Consider the following 20,315-nt stretch of genomic DNA (forward strand, 5'->3'; position numbering starts at 1 on the left):
TTGCAGAACCAGGCAACCCCTCCCCCCCCCCGCCCCCCCCCCCCCGTAGGTGTGAGAGTGAAGGTGTAGGCAGAGAACCCACCTGACACAGGAGCAGCCTGCTATCCTTTCCCAGGGTTCTTGCTCCTGTTCCCAAAGAGGTGCCTGCTGGACCGTTCAGGCTCCTGCAGATTTCTCCTAAAACCCATGCATCTCTGGCCTTCACCAGTTGATTGCAGCAGACGATTTACAACCAGAATCCAGCACCTAGAAAAGGGGATCGTGTGTCTTTAAACAGCTGTGCGCCAGTGTGTGTAAATGTGCTTGCTAATCCAATGACTAATTCAGTATATTATAAAGCAGCAATGAGCCTGCTGCCAAGACAGGGCTCTATCCCAACTGGAGGGTGTGTAAGGCTCAGAGAAATATTTCTGAAGCACGTTTTCTCTGTCCTTTCTTGCTCCTCTGAATTTCACCTCGTAAGTTCCCTGAACCAGAGTCCCTCCTTACCCTCTTGATTTCTGTCTGTCAGATATCTCTATTCCTCTTTCCTCTCTCGCCTCTATGCTCTGCTTCACTCATCGGGGGTGGGGGCCCTGAGCCACGTGAGTAAGGACTAGGGAATCCATCAGTGTCGGATTGGGGCACTCCAGGGGACAGAACTCATTATCCCTCTTGAACATTTTCCCAAGTGACTGCCAGTGTTGTCCCTGTGTTGTGACAGGTTCTGCCTCAGTTCTCAGTCTGTGATGCTGTGTTATATTGCTGTCGGTCTTCCTGAAATTCTGTTGTATTTATCCCTCTTCCATCAACTTCTAGGGGTTGAGAGAGAAAAACATTTAGCCAGTGGGTGGGATGCAGAGTGTAAGGTATACTTCCTTCTGAGGGTCTTTAAGTGAGGGCCTGGAGAGCCTTTTCTGGGCGTGGCGAGGGGCTGGGAAATGAGAGGGATCTGGGGCCTCTACGTAAGTGTTTCCAGACGTCACTGACACCAGGTGTCGGCTCTGGATGTGGACCTTGCCCAGTTTCTCCCACAGTGTCCAGCTGCCATCAGAAGCATTTCCGTGTGCCAGAGGTGGGTGTTAGAGGCCCCAGCCTCCCTCTGCCTTCCCTTCTCAAGTAATTGGTTTCATATTTGTCACTTTGGTTTCCTCCCATCCCAGGACATCTGCAGTCTCCTTCCTCTTCCCCTTCCCAAAACTTCTGGAATCCAGCCACATTGGTCTCTCACTGCAAAGCCTTGGTCACTCTGGAGTTGGGAGCATGTACTGCTTTTTGTGTATTTAGCAGGATAGCTTTGTCCCACTAGAAGGGGAACGCCCAAATGGAGGGTCTATGGCTGTCAGTCATCAAGGTGTTTCAATCGCTCTGTGAGTCAGTAGCTGGCTTCTGTCTTTTGAGATAGAGTTCATATAGTAGAAGTTCAGTGGCTTTTAATACAGCCATAGAGTTGTTTAATCATCACAAGTACCTCATTCATTTCAAAATGTTTTCAGTATCCCCCAAAGCAGCTCCATGAGCACCCCCAGCCTCTAGTCGATGCCCATTGAACAAAGGCCTGGTGTCCAGGAAGGGCAGTTCCTAAGGAGGGCTCAAAGCACACACCTGACTTGAGTTCTCCATCTTCCAATCTCTAGGGGCCTATTTCCCACTTGCCTCTCCTCAGCACCCAGGCTCTCTGCTCTGCTCTGCAGGCTGGCTTGCTTAAGCCTCTCAATGGAGTAAGCCCGGAACTGCTGGCACTGCTGGGTGGAGGTAATAAGTGCTTTCCCCAGATGCATGCAGACAGTTAGGCCCAGTGAGCTTGGGCTGTGGTGGCTGCAGTTTCTTAATGGCTTCCTGATGAGACAGAGCCAGTTATTAAGCTCGGATGAGGGCTGCGCATACGGGCCTCTCTTTCCCACCTGACCCAGGCTATGGAGAGAGCGGCTTCAGCTCCTGCCCCCTTAGCATTGATCACTTTTTCTCTGCTCTCTAACTATTGGTCTGTCTAGCCCATTGATCTGAAGATTGGGTCTGCCTGGCGACTGGGTCAGCCTCTTGGGTTTGTTGTTAGAGGTGCCCAGAGATGTCTGCTCTGGGCCTGTGTGGACAGGACTTGGAGGCAGCAGTGTGATTGTCAGTACACTGAAGTCTGGGCGCATGGGGCTCTAATAAGAGACCCAGAAGGGAGAAACCTGTGTGGCTAAAAAGTGTCAACTAGGAGAGATATAGGAGCCCTTAAATCTGTAGATTCAGTGCTCCAGATGTGTTTGCTTTTAGGGTGAGAGGTACTTGAATTGCTCCAAGACTTCAGGCCCTTTGGGCTGAAACAGACAACTTCATTCATCAGAGGGAGGCTTGCTTCACAAGCTTGCACTTGGATATTATGTCCTGGGTAGTGTTGTGTCTCTGTGATGTTCACTGTATCTTGCCCATTCTGTTTGGGCAGCACAGGACTGAAATGGTAAAGTTGGAGAGGCTTCAAATGGCATAGTGACTCTTGATTCTCCTCACAGTGGTTTTAGATACAGATCTGTAGATCAGACATTAACTATGTCCTCCCTGCCCTTGGTTTGATAAGAATGGCATCCTCTGTTTCCAGAGCTGGTGTACATTCCAGTGTCATGCAATCAAACACTGCTTGTTTAATGATCACTGTCACACACCAGGAACCTCTCTCTCTTGTGTGTGAGGAGGACATCTACAGTTTGGTGATTGTCACTCAGTCCTTGTAAACTGCAATGGGAACAGGTAGCAGAGGGAGCCATAATATGTATATTTGTATATGTGTTGGCTTTGTGGGTAGTTGTCCTCTGGGGTTTCTGAAGAACTTAGGGGAGAAATGTTGCTCCAGAATGACGCTCTAGGGCTTGGTGATAGGAAAGACATGAAGAAGAGCCTCTTCTTCCCAGTTCACGGCAGTGAGCAAATGGTGGTGGCCATAGACAGAGAATCCTGGGAGTCAGAGTAAGGCAATTAATTAGTAAGGCAACAGTGGGTCACCTCCTGGGCTTCCTTTTCCCATTAGGAAAAGAAAGGTTGGACTTAGATGACATCTAAAGGCCCTTCTAATTCTTGCAGGAATCGTGTGGGACCCTTGGCCTGTGACAGAGCTCCACAACTCCTCCACCACTGGCTGCCTCCCTTTCATTCATCTTATAATTACGTCTGGTTGCCAGGCGGGAGAGCCTCCCTCCAAGGAGTAGTTAAGGTTTTATAGCAAATTCTTTCTGTAAATTCTTTTCTGCTTCTTGGCTGCAGATGAGGCTTTTCATAGCCAGAGTTAGGGTGTATGGAGGAAGAAGGCAAAGGAAGGGTAAATAAAGACTCAGGCAGACTACATGGAGTGATGGTTTACTCTTCTTCAGCCAAAGCTGAAGAGATACTGGGGCCCAAATTATAGATTAGGTAGCTCTGCACGGACTGTGGAGAAAGGCAGATGACAGGGTTAGCAAGGGAACCTAATGGTATAGGGAGGGTAATCATGAACTCTTCCAAGTTTATCTCTCTGGGTCATAAGTAACTCCTTAGCAACCAGGAGACTTCAGCAGGGACCAACTCTTAATTATTACTTAAATGCCTCAGGTCCTAGGGGTCTAGCTCCTTAGAGACACACGTTGGGATTTACAGGACTGAGTAGGGTCTTTATTCTGTGAGTTGTTGAACATATTAATCTGAGGCTATAAACTCCAGATGGGGGCAAGGGCACTGCTTGCTTTTGTGCAGGGAATTTTGAAGGCTGTAGGCCGAGAGGAGGGTGGCGTCCTATACTTGCCAAACAAGCCACAGGTGGGGATTTTCACATCTTCTCTGGTGTCAGCCTGGCCTTGGGTATGAATGCCATGAATGTGGTAGTCTCTCTGCCTTCTCTCCACTCCTACCATGTGGCTCCCATGTGGCTCTCTTGAATTACACTGGGATGAGTCAGCAGGGCCTTTGGAAAGAAGGGGACGTTTTGCCCGTAGGGAAAATGGGTGGAGAGGAATGAGAGAAGCAGGGTTTGAACGGAATAATGCATCAACTTAGTGTTCCGTGCACCCATGCCAGCATCCATTGTCTGATGTATTTTAAGGTGGTCTTCCTCTGGTTTTTGTCTTCACCCTCTGTACTGAGTGACTACATCGCTTGCTAGTGTGGCCTGGAACATAATATCTCAGTTATCTTCAGATTTATTTGTGTGCCTTTGGGTACTCTGAACTTGGAGCACGCATCTTACCTCATGCACTTGTGAATGAATGAAGCTGGAGAAAGAACCCAGTGTAACCTGTAGCTATTCTGAGTCCGTTGGACCCAGCAGTGCCCTGGTTAAGCTCTAAAATGATCCAACATTAAAGTGCTTGCCTCCTGCTCACCATGGGAGGGTGTGTGTGTGTCTCTTCTATATTCTAAGCTAGTTAAATGAAAAACAGGACTTCTGCTTCTTTTTGCTTATTTAAGTGTTGTTTTTCCAGGAGCACAGAAGGAAGTCACTCATGGAGATTCAGAGGCAGGAGCAGAAAGCTGTTTCCCCACAGGGATCTTTGTACTGGGTCTCAGATGTTTTGGTGTGTGTGGGGGGGGTGGGGGGGGGGCTGGGGGGTGGGGGGAGGAGAATCTGGGTTTGTGCTTTGGATCGGTAAGGGTGGAATCCAGTGGATGAAGTTGCTGACTATTGGCTGCCTGTCAGTCCTCTCATGACACAGGTGGCACTGTATAGGGTGGACAGGGTGACAGCTTGCAGGGACTCACTGCTGAGTCTCTTTTCCTATGGCTTCCTTCTGCCACCAGCCTGTAGCAGGTTGTGGTCTATCACAGACTTATCTGACCGCTGGCTTCCATTTTAGTAAGCCTGTGGGAAGAGGGAGAATAAAAGTAACTTAATAGCGCGGGAAAAAAATTGAATATCACAGTATGAAGTCGTGTCAGGAGGAAAGTTGAAATTCCAAAGGGAAGACAAGGCAATAAAAGGGAAGGAAAGGTCTTTCCGTGTCTCCATGCATTTCAGCTCTTGGCTTCCCTTTTCTCCTTGGTGCTGGATTGAACCCAGATGCTGGACAAGAACACACGCTGGACGAGTGCTTTGGCCTTGAGAGACACCCCCAGCCCTGTGTCTTAGTCCCTTTATTCTGCTCCAAGGGAGCGAGCTAGGGAACTTAACCATAGAAGAGGTCTGTTGTAGTGTCACCAGCCGTGTTTAATGAACCGATGTCTTAGGAGCCGTAGCATTGATCTCTATTGTTTGGCTGATTTATCCTTGGCATCCCCGGAAGAGGCCTTAGTTACCTCTCAGGTCTGCCCATCTCAGAGGGGACTACGGAGGGCAAGCCAGTTCTACACTTGGCGAAAGAGACCTGTTAGATTGAGAAGGAGCGGTATGAGCAAAAGAATAGCTCATTCCTCAGCAGGCAGCCTTTGTGGTGACCTCATCTTCCTCCTAGCTCTGGTCCAGTTGGAGCTATGCATACAGGGCAGACTTCCAGTTCCTCCTGTCTGGGACTCACAGGGGCAGATATAAATAGACCAAGACTTTGTCTGTAACCATTGTTCTCTGGCTGCCCATTGTTTCTGGTGCTGAAGCCTACCCCCCTCCCACCACCATTGCTCCTGCCCCCGACTCTCTCTTACTGTGCAGAAGTCTGAATTTCAGCCTGGCTATTTTCATTTGCACTTGTCTGGTGCTTGGGGAGACCGGAGGAGAGAATCAGCCTACAGTGTAGATCAGCTGAATTATAAGCCTCCTAATTTGATGCCAGCAATGGTTTTGTCTGAGTCTTTCCTTGATATATTTGTGGTCCAGACAAAGATATGTGGATGTGTTGATAGTAGAATCAGGAGGATTTGTAAGGAGTTCAGCAACTGTCCCCATGATTAATGCTCCTGTGTCAGAGGAATGCACGGTCTGTGGTGTTACATTATAGGGCTCAGTACTTGGCCATTGCCTCTTCGGTTTTTTTTTTTTTTTTTTCCATAGGGAGCTTAGACTAGAGAAAGATGCAGAAAGCATTTTTAGTAAGGTGCAGATGGTGCAAAGGTTGAGATGGATAGCTAATAGGATAGATTAAAAAAAGATTTTTACATGGGGAATTACGGTTCAAAACAGTGGCATTTGCTATAGATAAATCAATAAAGGCCAAGGCTCTCGGTGTGGTACTGGCTGTGTGAGTTTGTCTAGAGGAGGCTGGTAGTGTATTTTGTCTTTTGCTTAGTAGTTTCCATGTTCTCCCTTTTAGGCAACCATCCCATCGGTCTCAGTTTACCCTGTTTGTTGGATGTTCTCTATGGAGGTGTATGATGCTCCTTAGGGGGTACAGACATGCAAGACTGCTTTTAGGGGGAACAAGAGGCCACTGTGAATGATTGCATTAAACGGGGAGTTTTAAAAAGTGGACAGAGGAGTTATCAAGCAGGGAGGATAAAAGCTGAAAACCTGCTAGCCGAAGGATCGGTAATGCAAGGGCTTTGACTGACAGAGCCGGGTCTGAAGGACCCAGCTCCTAAGCAGGCATCCATTGACAAAATGTGTATGATAGCTCTTCTCATAGCCATCACGTCTTATGAATGAATTGAAAGGCTCACAAAGTAGGGCACAGCTGGGTATCTTAAGCCAGATGACAGTTAGAGAAGAATGCCGATTTTCGCCCGGGTTCTGCCTCTCCTTTGCTCGTCACTCCTCGTCATTCTCGAGAAGCTTAGGTCCCAGCTATGTGGACAGTCTGTTGCATGTGGCGCCATGTTGTGCGCCCGCGTGGCCTCCTCGCCTGGGAAAGTGGGGTTACTCATTTTGTGTCACAGTTTTTCTGCTTTGGATACAGACAGTTGGGCTGTGTGGATGTGTGTGAATATGCATCTTCCTTCTCAGCCCGGATTTATTTATTAAAAGAAAAACACAACTGCATAAAAAAGCCTCAGAACACAGGAAGAATGTCTACTTTGTTTTTCTTTCTGTAGCATCAAGACACGTGGGGTTTTGGCTTCCTCTGAGGGATTTTGAAGACTGGCTTTCATCTCAAATGAGGCTCCCCCCTCATTGGAAAATTATCCTTTTTAAGGGGAGGAGGGGTTAAATGTATTTATATAATTTTTAAATAAATAAGAATATTGGGAGAGAAGTTCCTTTCAAACTTCATGGAAAATATTCCTTTCTGAATTGGGAGTAAGTCGCTGCATCTCCTTAGCTCCTTCCACTTGGCCTCCTGCCTCTGTTCTGGCCCTGTCCTCCTTGCTGTCTCCTCTGCCTTCTCTCCTGCTGTCTCTTTCCAGACAGGCCCCAGTTCAGCTCTCTCAGTCCATCTTCCTCAGCTAGCTGTGAGCCACTGAACGCTCCCTGGAAGAGGCCTGGCTCTGTGTTTGTTTCCTGCGTGGGAGGGAGAGGCAGGCCTTGAGAAAACAGTTCAAAAGTGCAGAAAAGCTACCTCTTGCAGCCTAAATAAACCGGCTTCGCTCCATTTGTTTGCCCAGATTTTTCCTTTGCCCATGGAGAAAACGTTTCATCTTCTACCCTTCCTGGCCTCACTTTCCTGGGGGTGGGGATCCTTAGCCCCCCTTCTTCATGCTTGCTGTAGGCTCTGAGCCAGTAGTGGGAGCAGGTCACTGTTGGGAGGGCCTGGCAGTGGTGCGGTGACATGGGGGAACCTGGAGCCGCATGTTGCAGCTGCTGTGTGCTATCTCTGGGACCAAGGTCTACTTTTCTCCAGAAAGAACTTCCTTCACAATTACAGCTGGGAAGAAACATCCTACATCCATGTCTGTTTACAAACAGACACAGAGAGGGAATACCTACCTTTCGTGTCCAGATCTCTGGACTTGAGTATTTGGTTTACATTACTTGCCTGTCCTCAGGGTGGTGAAATAACCCAGGTAGCCTCTGTGAGCCTCCAGTTCCTCACCTGAAGAGGAGAGGAAATGATACTAAAACATCTGAGAAAATACTTTCTAAAATGTAAAACTCTGCTTAATATGCAGTGGTGGTCATTATAGGTAGGAAGCCAGTGAAATTAAAATAAGTTGATTATTTTAATATCCCTCTTGGGATGGTAGCTGATAGGCTGTAAAGACTCACCAGGAAGCCCTAAGTGATAAACTGGAAGTAGTATCCCTTGCTGGGATAATAACAAGGCGGAGAGGGTCAGACCATTTCCATCACTGTGCTTAGGATGACTCTGTTACACCATTACTAAGAGCCTTATAACCCCATCATGAGTATTGATTTTAGTTGAAGGTTGGATCAGTTTATTAATCAGTAATATCAGAGGTATAAGGGTGAGGCTGCGGCTTGGTAGCAGAACACGTGACTGGCTTGTGCAATGCCTGGGTTCCAGTCCTAGCCCTGCAAAGCCAGAAGGCATAAGGCAGAGAAGGAGTCAACATACAGTATGGCTATGAGAGGATCTGGGCTTATCTACTTATGGCTTCCATGGTGACCAGTGCCTGGTACTGTGTTTATCAGGACAAAGGGATTACACGTCCTGGGACATTCTGGACACATTCTGGCAATATTGTGTGATGAGAGCTGAAGATAGTCATGTTGGTTGGAAGTGCTCTGAAGGATGTGAAACACCTTTTAAATAGCTAAAAGACATCATTTAAGGACTTCCATATTCCATCCAGGTGATCTTTGTGCAGAACTTTACCACAGGGTATTAGGGCTAGAACCCAGAATATGCCTTCTGCCATTAAACCATACCCTTTGCCTTCCAAACATTCCTTTAAACTGTGAGAGAATCACTGCGCTAGAGGCTCATAAATGGCCACACAGTTTATTTTGTTTTTAAGAAAGTCTTACTATATAGGAAAGAGTTTTGAATACAAAACTCCACTTTTCTTTGTGCGTTGTTGGTTCTAAAGTGGTGCTCATGGGACACTTTTAAAAACTAAAAGATCTCCAGGATACTGTATAGCCATGAAGTGTTGTCATGGCAAACATGTTTTAGATGACAGCTACCAAAAAGATTTTCCCCTAGCAGGTTGGATTACAAGATGCAGAATAAGGAAGAAATTGCTCTGCTCCTTCAGTGGGGTGTAGAGAGCTAGAGTCAGGTGAAAACAATTTTCCCAAGCTTGCTTTCCCTCTGGGGTGTGTGCTTCAATGAAGGTTATGGCACAGGCATTCGAAAACTCCAGCGTCTAATGGGACATAGTAGATGCTCAATAGAGTGTGGTGTCTTAATCGGACTGGAGCCACAACAAACAGTACATGGGGGCTCATTTACAATGCTTACAAGGACAGCAAGGGTCAGGAAACTGACGGCCTCCCAAATGCACACAGTTGCAAAAATGGGGAAGTGTCAGATCTCTGTCTTGAGACCATTTCTTGGGCCTTCACTTACTGGGTCTGCTAAAGAGGATACACATTTCAGAGGCCTTCAAGCACAGCATCTTCATTCACACGGTTCCTCCTTGGGAGTTTTGGGTGGGAGACTTGAGCTGTCCAAGGGAACCGAGTAAGAGCATTGAGCTGCAGGGCCCAGGGGCCAGTTCTGCTTTCTGGCTAGATTCTAGCCTGGAACGGAAGAGTCTTTCTGGGTTTCCCTGAACACCTGGAATTGATTTGGGTCCTGCTGTGCCTTCCTATACATATGCCGAGGTGGAGGATGGTGGATGGGGCTCGGAAAGAAATAAATCCAGTGATTAAAAATAGCTTTTGCATGTCAGGTGCCTGAACACATTTGGGAACATGCCTGCAATCCCTTTTGTCTGGCAGGTCTGAACCCTGGCGCTGCCGAATTACAACTGCTTTCATTTGTTTTTCCTGCTTCCCTACCATGTAATGGTCAAGGGCTCATTGGAACCATGTGTGAGCCTGGTGACTCACCAAATCCTCAGGACCCCAGTGGTAATAATGTGTTAAAACTTTCGGGGGGGGGGATGGAGCAGGGGATGGGAGAAAGGAAGGAGGGGGGAGTATGAGGTCACTTCCTACAGATGTTCAATGTGCCTGGCAGACCCTGCACACTGCTTTCTCGGGCTCAGAGCAGCTTGGAGCACTCCCTCTCTTTTAGGAGACCCTCTTGTTTGTCCTAGGCCAGCATCCCCCTGAGAAGATGCATCTGCCTTTGTGTTGGCACGTTGTGTGTGTTCCCTGGTGGCTGTGTGCATTGGCACAGAGAGATGGTGTAATCTGAGACTGGCTTACATTTTTGGACAGCCAGGTCACTGGAGGGTGAATTGGGGATTTTCTGTACTGCTTCTTTCTACCTTCTTTGGATTGGTTTTTACTGGCTGCCGCCTGCTAGAGGTATGAATAGAGGAGAAGGACACACACACTCAGTTACCTATTTTTCTACTTGGTCGGAATCCATTCCATGTCTCATGCTATTCCTTTGTTTGAAACAATGTTGCACTGCATGATTGGAATGGGTGGACCTAGCATAGCCCCCTCGGATGCCTGTTTTTTGCTTGGTCACATCACTTCTTTAATGAAACCTGAGCCAGGCCTGCTGATGAACTCTGCGTTAACTTGCCTCTGGGTAACTGCCCCTGGGCTGGAGCTCTTGTCTGCCAGGGTTCAAGAACTTGTTAGTGGCTTAAGAGCGAAGTGGAAGGTATAGTTCCCCATGACTGCTTCTGTTCTGCTGTCCAAGGGTGAGACAGGGCAGTGCTCACTGGTTTTGAGTCCCCATTCTTTTTTGCGTGGTTGGCCACTTTTTGGGGGGGAATAAGCTTTTAGAAGCCAGCGACAAGTTCCAACAGCCAGGGCGTTCAGCTCCTCTAGCCACAGCCAGTTTTCTCCTTGAGTTGTTCTCCCACACTGGGGCTTGTTTCAGGCAACTTGACCATGGCCCCTCCTTTGAAACTGCCCTTTTGGTTTTTGTCAGAATGGCAGCCTTTCCTTGGGTGGACTTAGTTGCAGGTGAAAGTTCACAAGGCCTCGAGCCATTAGGAAGCAGAACGGTAACTTCCGCCCGCACGTAAGGCAGGGAAGGCTCAGGTTGGCTTTCAGTCCTCCTAATCTGAAGCCATCTCTCTCTGCCCTCCCCGGGCCAATTTCTAGATCAGAGTGCTCTTGTCTTGACAGAGTTTTGTTGTTCAAGTGGGCCAGAAAATGAATGTAGTACTTGATGTAGATGCCAGGCAATATCATTTTAAACGCCATTTACTTTGGCATAAGGTATATCTGTCTCTTAAGCTCTCATACATTTATCTAAAACCCTCAAGACAATAAAATATTAGTAGGTGAAATAGCATGTTGCTTGGATTAGCTTTATTCCCCTCCCCCCCCTCTTTGTATGTGCTACAGAGAGGAGGGAGAGAGATGGATGAAATAGTTCATTACACTATGATGTGTGAGAATTATCAGATGAAAACTGTAAAACCCAGCGATAGAGTGGCTGGCTAACAGAATTCCTTTGGGAGATGAATTGGGTAGGTGAGTTATCTATAGCTTGGGTTGCCTAATGGGGAACGTGAGAGCAGAGTCTACAGATTTGGATAAAGAAGGCAGCCCAGCCCCATGCATGTCTCTCATCCCCTTCTTTCCTTGTCTTTAGGACACCATCTCTGCCTTTGGGCCTTCCTTTTCTTCTCTCTGTAAGCCAGAAGAGTTCTTCTCGGTTTCTGTTTACGCTGAGAAAAGGTTGGCAAGTCTTTGTGTACCTAATTAGTCTTAGTATATGTACAGTGACCCATTAGGGTGACTCAGGAGTGGGCACAGACAGGGGAGGAGCCAGGTTGTTGTTTAACCCCTGTGCTGGTTTGGTATGGAAGGAAGGAGGTCTTACCTTTGTCCCAGGAAAAGAAAAGGCTTGCAGTAGATGATGCAGACAGTTTCCAATCCTATCTCTGGGGGTTATCTATATGAAATGCACAGCCTAGGAATAATTCTGTGCTTAAATATCTCAAATTTATATAATTTTCAAACAAAAACATGAAAAATCTTGTCTCAGCTCTGAAATGTTTTACTTCTCTTAATTATATTTATACAGTCTGTTCCCATTGGTAGTGGAGTTGAGCAGGAAGACCCTGGAATTCCAGAAGTGGAAGGCTATCTTCTGGCCCTAGTTACTTCATTTTACTCTGTGACTGTATGGCCGTACCCAACACAGGACTGGCAGGCAGCATTGCCATGTACAGACTTTGTCCCAGAGTAGCGTCCATAGGACACTGGGTGTTCATCTGGGATTTCTTGTCTTTGGTGTTTGTCCCTCACTGTCTTACCAGTGGGTTCCAGATGCTGTGGGGTTTTTTTCTACATCATTTGTTGAGAACAACAGGAGAAAGAACTTGAAAGACTCTAAGCCTTGAACATCCTCCTGAGCAAAAGCTACTGCAGTCATGTTCTTTGTAACATGGCTGGTATGAGCAATTCTGTTTCAGAGAACCCCAAAGAATGGTAGACAAGACACATGAGACACCTTTGAAGGGTTCCTGGAAACCTAACAGCCCTTAACTTTGACTGACACACAAATAGAATAGAAACACTTGTTTTACATTTCACTTGAAAAGGTGTGGGGTTGTAAGGGGTGGGTCACACTGAAACACAGGCAGGTGTTTCTCTGCATTCAGAAAGCTGCTGCCCCAGCAAGCCTCTAGATTCCCAGAGAGCTGGCCTGCCTGCTGCTACGTGCTGCATCTTGGAATGGTTATTTTTGTTTGTTTGTTTGTTTATTTTTGTTTTTTTGATTTTTTTTCCTCCCAGTGGCTTCTCTACCACTGTCTTCTCAGAAATCTAGGTTAAGGCCTATAAATGCTATTGTAGAGGTAGGGTCATAAGGAAAAATCAGCAGACAGAAGTCTAATACATGACTCCAATTTCCATGTACCATATTGAGGGTCTCCAGGTGATTGGCATACTCTATCTCAAGTTAGGTTCTCTGCATTTGGAGACACCTTTTTATTTGAATGTAAGATGTCGTAGGTATTACCACAGAGGTAATATCAGTAGGTTTCTAAGAAATGCAGGTTAGTTAATGTCCATAGAGGCACTGATTAATGGGCAGATGCTGCTAAGATTAGGAGCTCTCTGTAATGATGTTATAGAAAGTAACAAGGTAAATTTAGGAACATCCACTGATGTCTGCTTGTCTAAGCCATGATAGGGTCTCCACATACTTAATGATTTCATCACCACCAACATCGTCACCATCATCATCACCATCACCGTCATCATCGTCATTGATATGAATAATTACCAGAACATACACAATCACAGATACCAAGGGGCCTTTCGCATTGGACTTTAAAGTAACAAGCTTAATATATCCACTTTGGAGCATGATTATTGATCATTTTTAAATGAAATGTCCACTGCACTGAAAAAACAATCCCAGCCAGCTGTTCTCATATGTAAACAAAGGGCATGATATTTCTAAAAGCTTAAATCTTGAGCTTTACCAATTCAGAAAAGTTCTGACTTTCCTTTTTTTGCAGCCTTTGGTTCCAAGGACAATGACAGTGTCCTTTGCTAGAGCTCACAGCCCAACACAAGTGTCTCAAGTGTGGGAATAGTTTCTTCTAGCTGACTTGAGAGATCTTCCCAGGAGACCCAACACACAGGGCTCTCTACAACAGGGGCATAGCCAAGTGGCTGCATGTAGACTTTTAGAGGTAACATAGAGGTGGGCAAGTCAAAGCAGCTCCAGGTGCTTCCATGAGAGAAAGCACGTGAGAATATGGAAATGCTTGCTGCCCTGACAGGAAGCAGAAACCAGCATAGAAATATATCCGCTTAGCACTGCTGACCATACAAGACTCCAGAGAGCTGGGGTTGAAAGTCAGCCCCAGGGAATCCTCCTTCCCATGCTCTCTGCTGCTGTCCTTGCTTGGCTATCATCTCAAGAGGGCTTCACGTTGTCCCAACTTGCATGCGTAGAGGAAGGTAATGATGTGGGGCCACCCCGCCAAATCCATCCCAGGCTCAGTTTATAGTAGCCTTACCAACACTCCATTAGGCTTGGCCTACATTTTTCCACACGTGGCTCCAGCCAATTTCCACTATCAGGAAAGTTCTTTTCATGGAGTTTTTAATCTAAGGGAGGGAACAAAGGCACAAAGGAAAACCCCTACAATTCAAGTTCCTGAATTTACGTTGGATGGGAGAGAACAGAGTTGATTCAATGGAGAAATACTGAATTCACAAAAACAATTGTTGACCGATTGTGTGTGAGCACAGCATCTGAGGATGGTGGAGTTCGCTCTGCTCCTAAGGCAAGCTCCCTGCTTAGCCTGAGGGCTTCTTTCTCCACGGTAATGCTCTGAAGGAAGAGACATTCTAGATCCCTAAGACACTCCTAGTTTGATGAAGTAAAGGCAAGCTGAGAGCATTGATGCATTTCTTAGCGACCCATTTGATTATTATGCCATTGTTTGAAGGGCTGGATGTTATATAATCAGCAACCATCACTTCCCCAAACTTGTTTTATTTATTTATTTATTACTCCAAAATCTGGGGTTTCCCACCATCTTGTCAGCCTTCCTGGAGGGCATGTTGATGTTTCCTTCCATTAGAACTTGTTTGGAATGTCCCAGGGCAATGCAAACACTGTGGGGGACTTGAGATTTCTTGTCTTTGGCAGGGACTGGGAGAGCAGCCCCAGCGAGCCATCTTCTTAGGCTGGCCCAGACACTTACTTGGCTGCTCCCTGGTAGTGTGGTTGGAGGCTGTGCTCTGTCATGCAGTGATGGGTCTGTTCATTTTGGCATTCAGAGGCAATATATTAGCTCCTTTTCTTAGAGGACACCAATTTTCATTATTTTCCTTATATATGTTCAGGAATTTTCCCTCCCTTCCCTCCCTCCCTCCCTTCCCTCCCTTCCTCCCTAACTTCCAGCCAAGGCTCGGAACACGCTAGCTGAGGAACTTAGGTAGTATTCTCTTCTGCAACTTAGTCATCTTAACACCAATTTCTGCATGTGGTACATTGACAGTTCAGGCTTCTAAAATTCAGGGCAGTGAAGGTAGTCACTTCAAAAAGTCACAGAAAAGCTAGGTGGGATTAGCTCTGGGGAGAGATTGACCCCAGATGAGTCCAGAAGACGCTTGATGTTGGCCCTGTGTATGTACCCATACTGGGAACCAGGGCCTGCAAGTGTGGGAGGGTCTAACCGTGTGGGCTCTGGTGATACCGGCAGGTCTTCAGGATTTGATACCTCACTGTTCTTTGCCATCCACATAAATCATACATTGGGACTTCCTGTGTGCACTGGATGCTTGCTGCCTGTCTTACCAGCATTGCCACTTATGTAGTCAAACCCTGTTGTCTCCCAGGCAAACAAATGCTACCACTTTCTTAAAGGTGACCCGGCAGCTACTTATATTCACCTAGACCTCTCTCTACACACCAGCCAAGGCAGTCTCCTGGGGAACAGTGCAGCGAGGACATTCCTCTGGTTAAAGGAGAGCAGCTTTCTGTTTTCCTCAGGAAAGGTGACCTGTTTGATGGTTCCACTGACCCCAGCCTCACAGCAGACAGCTCACCTCCCGTTCACTCTGATTCAGCCGATGATCGCTCATCTATTATTTTGTCTTTTATGTGTTATAGGGTTTTATTTCTTCCCTTTTCTGTAAGTTTAGAAAGTTTGTTCTGTGAAAATTTCATATATGTATGTATGTGTGTGTGTGTGTATGTGTTCGTTTGTGTGTGCGTGTGTATTCTGATTGTTCTTCTCTTCTCTTCCTACTGTTCCTGTCAGTTCCCCCCTAAGTTTCTTTCCTAGACATGACTTTTGTTTTTGACTGGGTGACTCAATTAGTTTAATCAGGGCCATCTGTGTGACTTTTGGCTTAGTAGTTTATCCATTGGAGCCTGGTGGGGTCACCACTGAGTACACAGCTAAAACAAGGACACCCATCTCCCTGAATCTGTCACTTAGCGAATAGTTCACAGTGTAGGGCAGGGCCTGAGCCTCTCACAGCCACACTGGGCCTTGGGGAGCTTATTTTTGTGACAAGCCAGTGCGGGCATCCACAGCTGCTGTGTGTTTGAGATGGCTGTGCCTTTTGTAACGCTTCTCTGTTTGTTCTATTCTAGCTCTTCCGTTATTTCTGCTTCCCCTCCTACTTTGTTGCCTGCACCTCATTTACCACCATTACTGCAGAAGAGCCTTCTCTGATCAGGGATGGTATTAGCATTTGTTGATGCATATAAATATAAATAATTAGAAGGCAGTTTGATGCTATGCTGGTTTAAGTAAGCAACAGTATTTAGTTACCCCTGAATTTTTGACAGGGCTTAATATACCAGGCATGGATTCTGTCCTGTGGAGTGGGCCTCAACAACAGAGAGCAGTTGGCTACTCTGTAACGGCGGTGCCAGTGTTGCCCAAGTAAGCAGGTCTTGTCTGCTAGCTGAGCTCTTGGAGTTTGTAGGGTTCTCAGCTGTGTGAGAGCATTCCTGCCTTTCCTCCAAGAGTCTGCATAGCACTCTCTAGGGCTGTGAAGACTAGCTGGAGGGGAGCTTCCAGCCCAGTTTCAGCTGGCTTTCTCTATGTCATTCAAGGAAGGTGAATGGTAGCATTGTCTCTACTACTATGTAGTATAGTGCTCAAAGTGGCATTAGAGCATAAAAAGGAAGTAAAAGGCATACACATAGGAAAAGAAGTCTAAGTATTCCTTTTTACAGGCTATATGACAGTGGATGCAAATAGAAAATCCCTAACCAGCTAATATAATATAATATAATATAAAAAGTCAGTTGTCTTTTTATATACCAGAGACAAAGGCACTGGGGAGGAAATCAGGGAAATAATTCCATTCACAATAGCCTAAAACCCCAAACAAAATGAAAACAAAACCAAAACAAACAAACAAGACTCTTGGTGTAACGCTAAGCAAGGAGGTTATCTTTTCCATACCTCCATTTATGCTGTGCCAAGAATGGTGTAGCTTAAGATGAGGGCTGCCCACTGGATTTTTGGGTTGAAAAGCTGACCCATGTGCTCTGATCCAATGCAGGCCTCCAGCAAAACTGAAAATTTGTATCTGCTCATTTCCAGGTGAGGCTGACATGTCTGCTTGGGACACCACACTCTGAGAACAGCTAGGACAAGAGTGTAGTCGTCTTCTCTAGTTTCTGAGTGCTCATCAGATCTCACCGTCCCTCTGCCAGAGTCAAGGCTTTCCTGTCCTCTGGAGCAGTTCCTGTTCTTGGCTAGCATGTGCCTTCTCTTTTGAAGTCCTCTTGGCACTGTATGTGAACGTTCTTGTCTGTAGATCTTTAATGCCTGAATCCACTGCAAGGCTCACAATCCACTGTCTCGGCCAGGGCTCTTTCTGTTCTCTTCCCATCCCCTGCACATTGCAGGCACTAAGTAATTCTTGGTTGCACGAATAATATCGTTCCTTCTTTCTATAGGTAACCGAAAATGCGTAGTAGCACAAATGGTTTCAGTGAAGAAGATGGATAAATGGGGCAGGGGTATGGGTGGTGGAAATCAGAAGGAAGAATAAGCATGTTTGTTCACCAGGATTCAGAGTGTTGTAAGCAGGACATGGGGTTGGTTCTTTTTTCAAAGAGGCCTCCCTAGTATATTGTGGAAAACTCCTTCAGTTTTACCTGCTGTGATGAAGACTGTGGTGAACACAGTTCTTTCTCAGCTTGCATTCTCTGGCTCATTCACACTCTTTCATTCTTCATGAGTGGTTAGTTACCTATGCGGGTTTTGTTTTTCATATGCTGCCTTGTTTTTCCTTACAGACATGGAATGTGCAGATGTCCCGCTGTTAACTCCGAGCAGCAAAGAGATGATGTCCCAAGCATTGAAAGCTACTTTCAGTGGTTTCACAAAAGAACAGCAACGACTGGGAATCCCCAAAGGTATATACTTTTGATCGTAGGAGAAAGGACCACGAAGACTGGATCCTTTTTGGAATGGCTCATTTGCTCTTCTGTAGCGAGGCTGGCTTAGACCAGCAGCAGTGGAATCGGCTGTGATGGGCAAGTGCAGACATCCATGACACACAGGGACTGATGCTCCACTCTTTCTCAGCTTTTCATTGCCAGTGAGCGCAGGACAGTGTTTCCTGACCTGTCTGCACATCAGCATCTCTGGATCTTTGAGAACTTCTGGGATAAGGCCTAGATGAGAACCAATTCATATTATCTTAACAGCTGCTGACACCTTTGTTTTGTAAATTTCCCAAACAATTCCAACTAGCAGACAAGTTTGGGAAAGTTTATTTTAGAGTCACGATGGGTGACCATGGATGCACCCAGGGAGCTGTGGTGCTTTGTAATTATGTTCTGTTCTCTTTCATGTACTTGGCAAACTATGCTTGTGCTTTGCCTGTTCCTAGCTAAAAGGGTTTTCTGAGAATGGGAAGAGTCTGGAGTTATCATAAAGAAGTGAGCTGTGAATTGTCAGCTGTCCCTAGAACATTTCCTGGACAGTCATGAATAGGCAAGCTGGGTCTTGTTTTTATTTTGCTTTGTTTTGTGTTGATGTTGTTGTTGTTGTTAAGAAAGTTGAAGGAAAACTGTCTATAAATAACACCTCGTCTGACTGTAAATAAAAGACTTCCAGCATGGCCAGACCAAAGTGTTGTTTAGATTCTTAGAATACATCTGCACATTTTTTTTTTTACATCTTCTGTTTACAACTTTACCCAAAACCTCGGTGGACCACAGCCCCAAGCATCCTTTGTGGACCCAAATGCAGAGCATAGTGACTTCTGAGCCCTGAGTGTCCCCAGCATCTCATGCAGTTACTTGTGGTTCAGGTATCATTTATGTGGACATAGAAGCCTGCTGCCACCTGATTCCTTTTGGTGTCGTTGGCAGGTACAGCTCTGTCAAACCTTAGGTCATGTTCATAAAGATTACAGGTCTTCACTGCTACTCAAAGCTGGCCCTGTGGTCACAAATAATGATACTTGAATGACTTACCATTACTAATTGCTGTGATTATTATAAAACCTGAGTGGCTAAGATAAAAATAATTGAGTATTGCAAACCTCAAGTGTATTGCAGAGTTGAGAGCAGAAAGAGGCATGTGCAATTTGTGGAAAACACTTTCCATTGCTATTATTGCCATTAAAGAAGGCATAGTCCCTTTTCTGTGGGCTTTTAATATTTTTTTAATGAGAATAAGGGTGAGAGGGGAGATCAATGGAAATCTTGGCCTAAAAAAAAAGCAGGGAATTGCTGTTGGCTGATTTTAGCTCCTCCTAGCTGAGGAAGTGGGAAAGTGGGGTGCTAGATGAGGGGAGAAGAATCTGAGAGGTGCTGGACAAGATGCTGCTCCCTAGATGTGAGAGTAACTAGATCCTCAGCTCTGCTTCGCCCCTTCCCTGCCTTCTCCCAGCCTGACCTACTACATCCTCACTTGGCCTCTCTTTTCAGACCCCCGGCAGTGGACAGAAACCCATGTCCGGGATTGGGTGATGTGGGCTGTGAATGAGTTCAGCCTGAAGGGTGTGGACTTCCAGAAGTTCTGTATGAGTGGAGCAGCACTGTGTGCCCTGGGTAAAGAATGCTTCCTCGAGCTGGCTCCAGACTTTGTTGGGGATATCCTGTGGGAGCATCTAGAGATCCTGCAGAAAGGTAAATGTGTGCAAATGGGGAGGGGCATTGGGGGGAGTTTCTCTAAGAGTAGGAGGAAGGCTGGCCCAGCAGTGGGATGCTCTTGCTGTTGTTGCCTGTGGGTGTTCAGCCATGGTGTAGACAGTACGTGGGGTTGTGTTTGGCTCAAGCTCAATACATGTTGGCTTATTTTCTTCTCTGCCTTAGGAGTTCATATTTTATTTTATTTTATTTTTTTAATAAGATTGTACTTCTCTAGCATCTTGTATACAATTCATGTTATTTTCTTAGGCCCATATGTTATTTGAATAAATAGTGTCTGAACTTAAATAAATCTGGATATATAAAACAGGTGTTTCACCTGCTCTGGAACCTTTGACATATACACCGTTGGTCTATGGTGTATTCTCTCTGGTAACAGGAGAGTACAGCTTTCCCAAGCCCATTAGCAAGACAAGTTTCTCTGCCAGTCACTGGCTTGGGATTATGGCAGCGTAGAATACCTTTTACATTTGGAGCCAAAGCTAGGGTTATATCAGGACGTGGTGTTACAACCTTGTAATGACACAGCCTCCTCTACTGGCCTGGCCTCTTCTAACCTTTTTGGACCAAGTGACTCATGTCCCGTAGCTCCGGCTGAGTATAGCAACAGCAGCGGGCGGCAAACTTGGGTGTTTCTGTGCTTATTTGTCTAAATTTCTTCTTAAAATAAATTGCAGTTACCAGCAGTCAGCAGTGCCCTACAGCTGACTGTAAGCCTAGAAGCCTGCTGCCCTCTGTAACCAGGCCCACCCTTTCCCTGTGGTCACCAGCCTCAATCTCTAGGCACAGCCTCTGGGGGCAGGGCACACAGCTCATTCCATGTAAGACCTTCCTTTGTTTAAGAGAACACCTCACTCTAGAGACCTAGGTTCCAATCCT

The 20,315-nt window shown here is 46.2% G+C and overlaps 1 protein-coding gene across 2 annotated transcripts in view; it reads left to right on the forward strand.

Annotated features, from left to right (window-relative positions):
- The window catches only part of Ets1 (ETS proto-oncogene 1, transcription factor), a 120,714-nt gene that overhangs the window by 74,323 nt on the left and 26,076 nt on the right, over nt 1–20,315 (forward strand). For both annotated transcript variants that reach the window (XM_029481151.2, XM_021172498.3), the window contains 2 exons: nt 17,571–17,690; nt 19,215–19,415. In XM_029481151.2, coding sequence (XP_029337011.1) covers nt 17,571–17,690; nt 19,215–19,415 — 321 coding nt within the window. The remainder of the gene's footprint in view (nt 1–17,570; nt 17,691–19,214; nt 19,416–20,315) is intronic.

The sequence above is a fragment of the Mus caroli genome, unplaced genomic scaffold (assembly GCF_978045245.1).
Source record: "Mus caroli unplaced genomic scaffold, Mus_caroli_1 scaffold_11, whole genome shotgun sequence".
In the NCBI taxonomy this organism is placed as follows: Eukaryota; Metazoa; Chordata; class Mammalia; order Rodentia; family Muridae; genus Mus; species Mus caroli.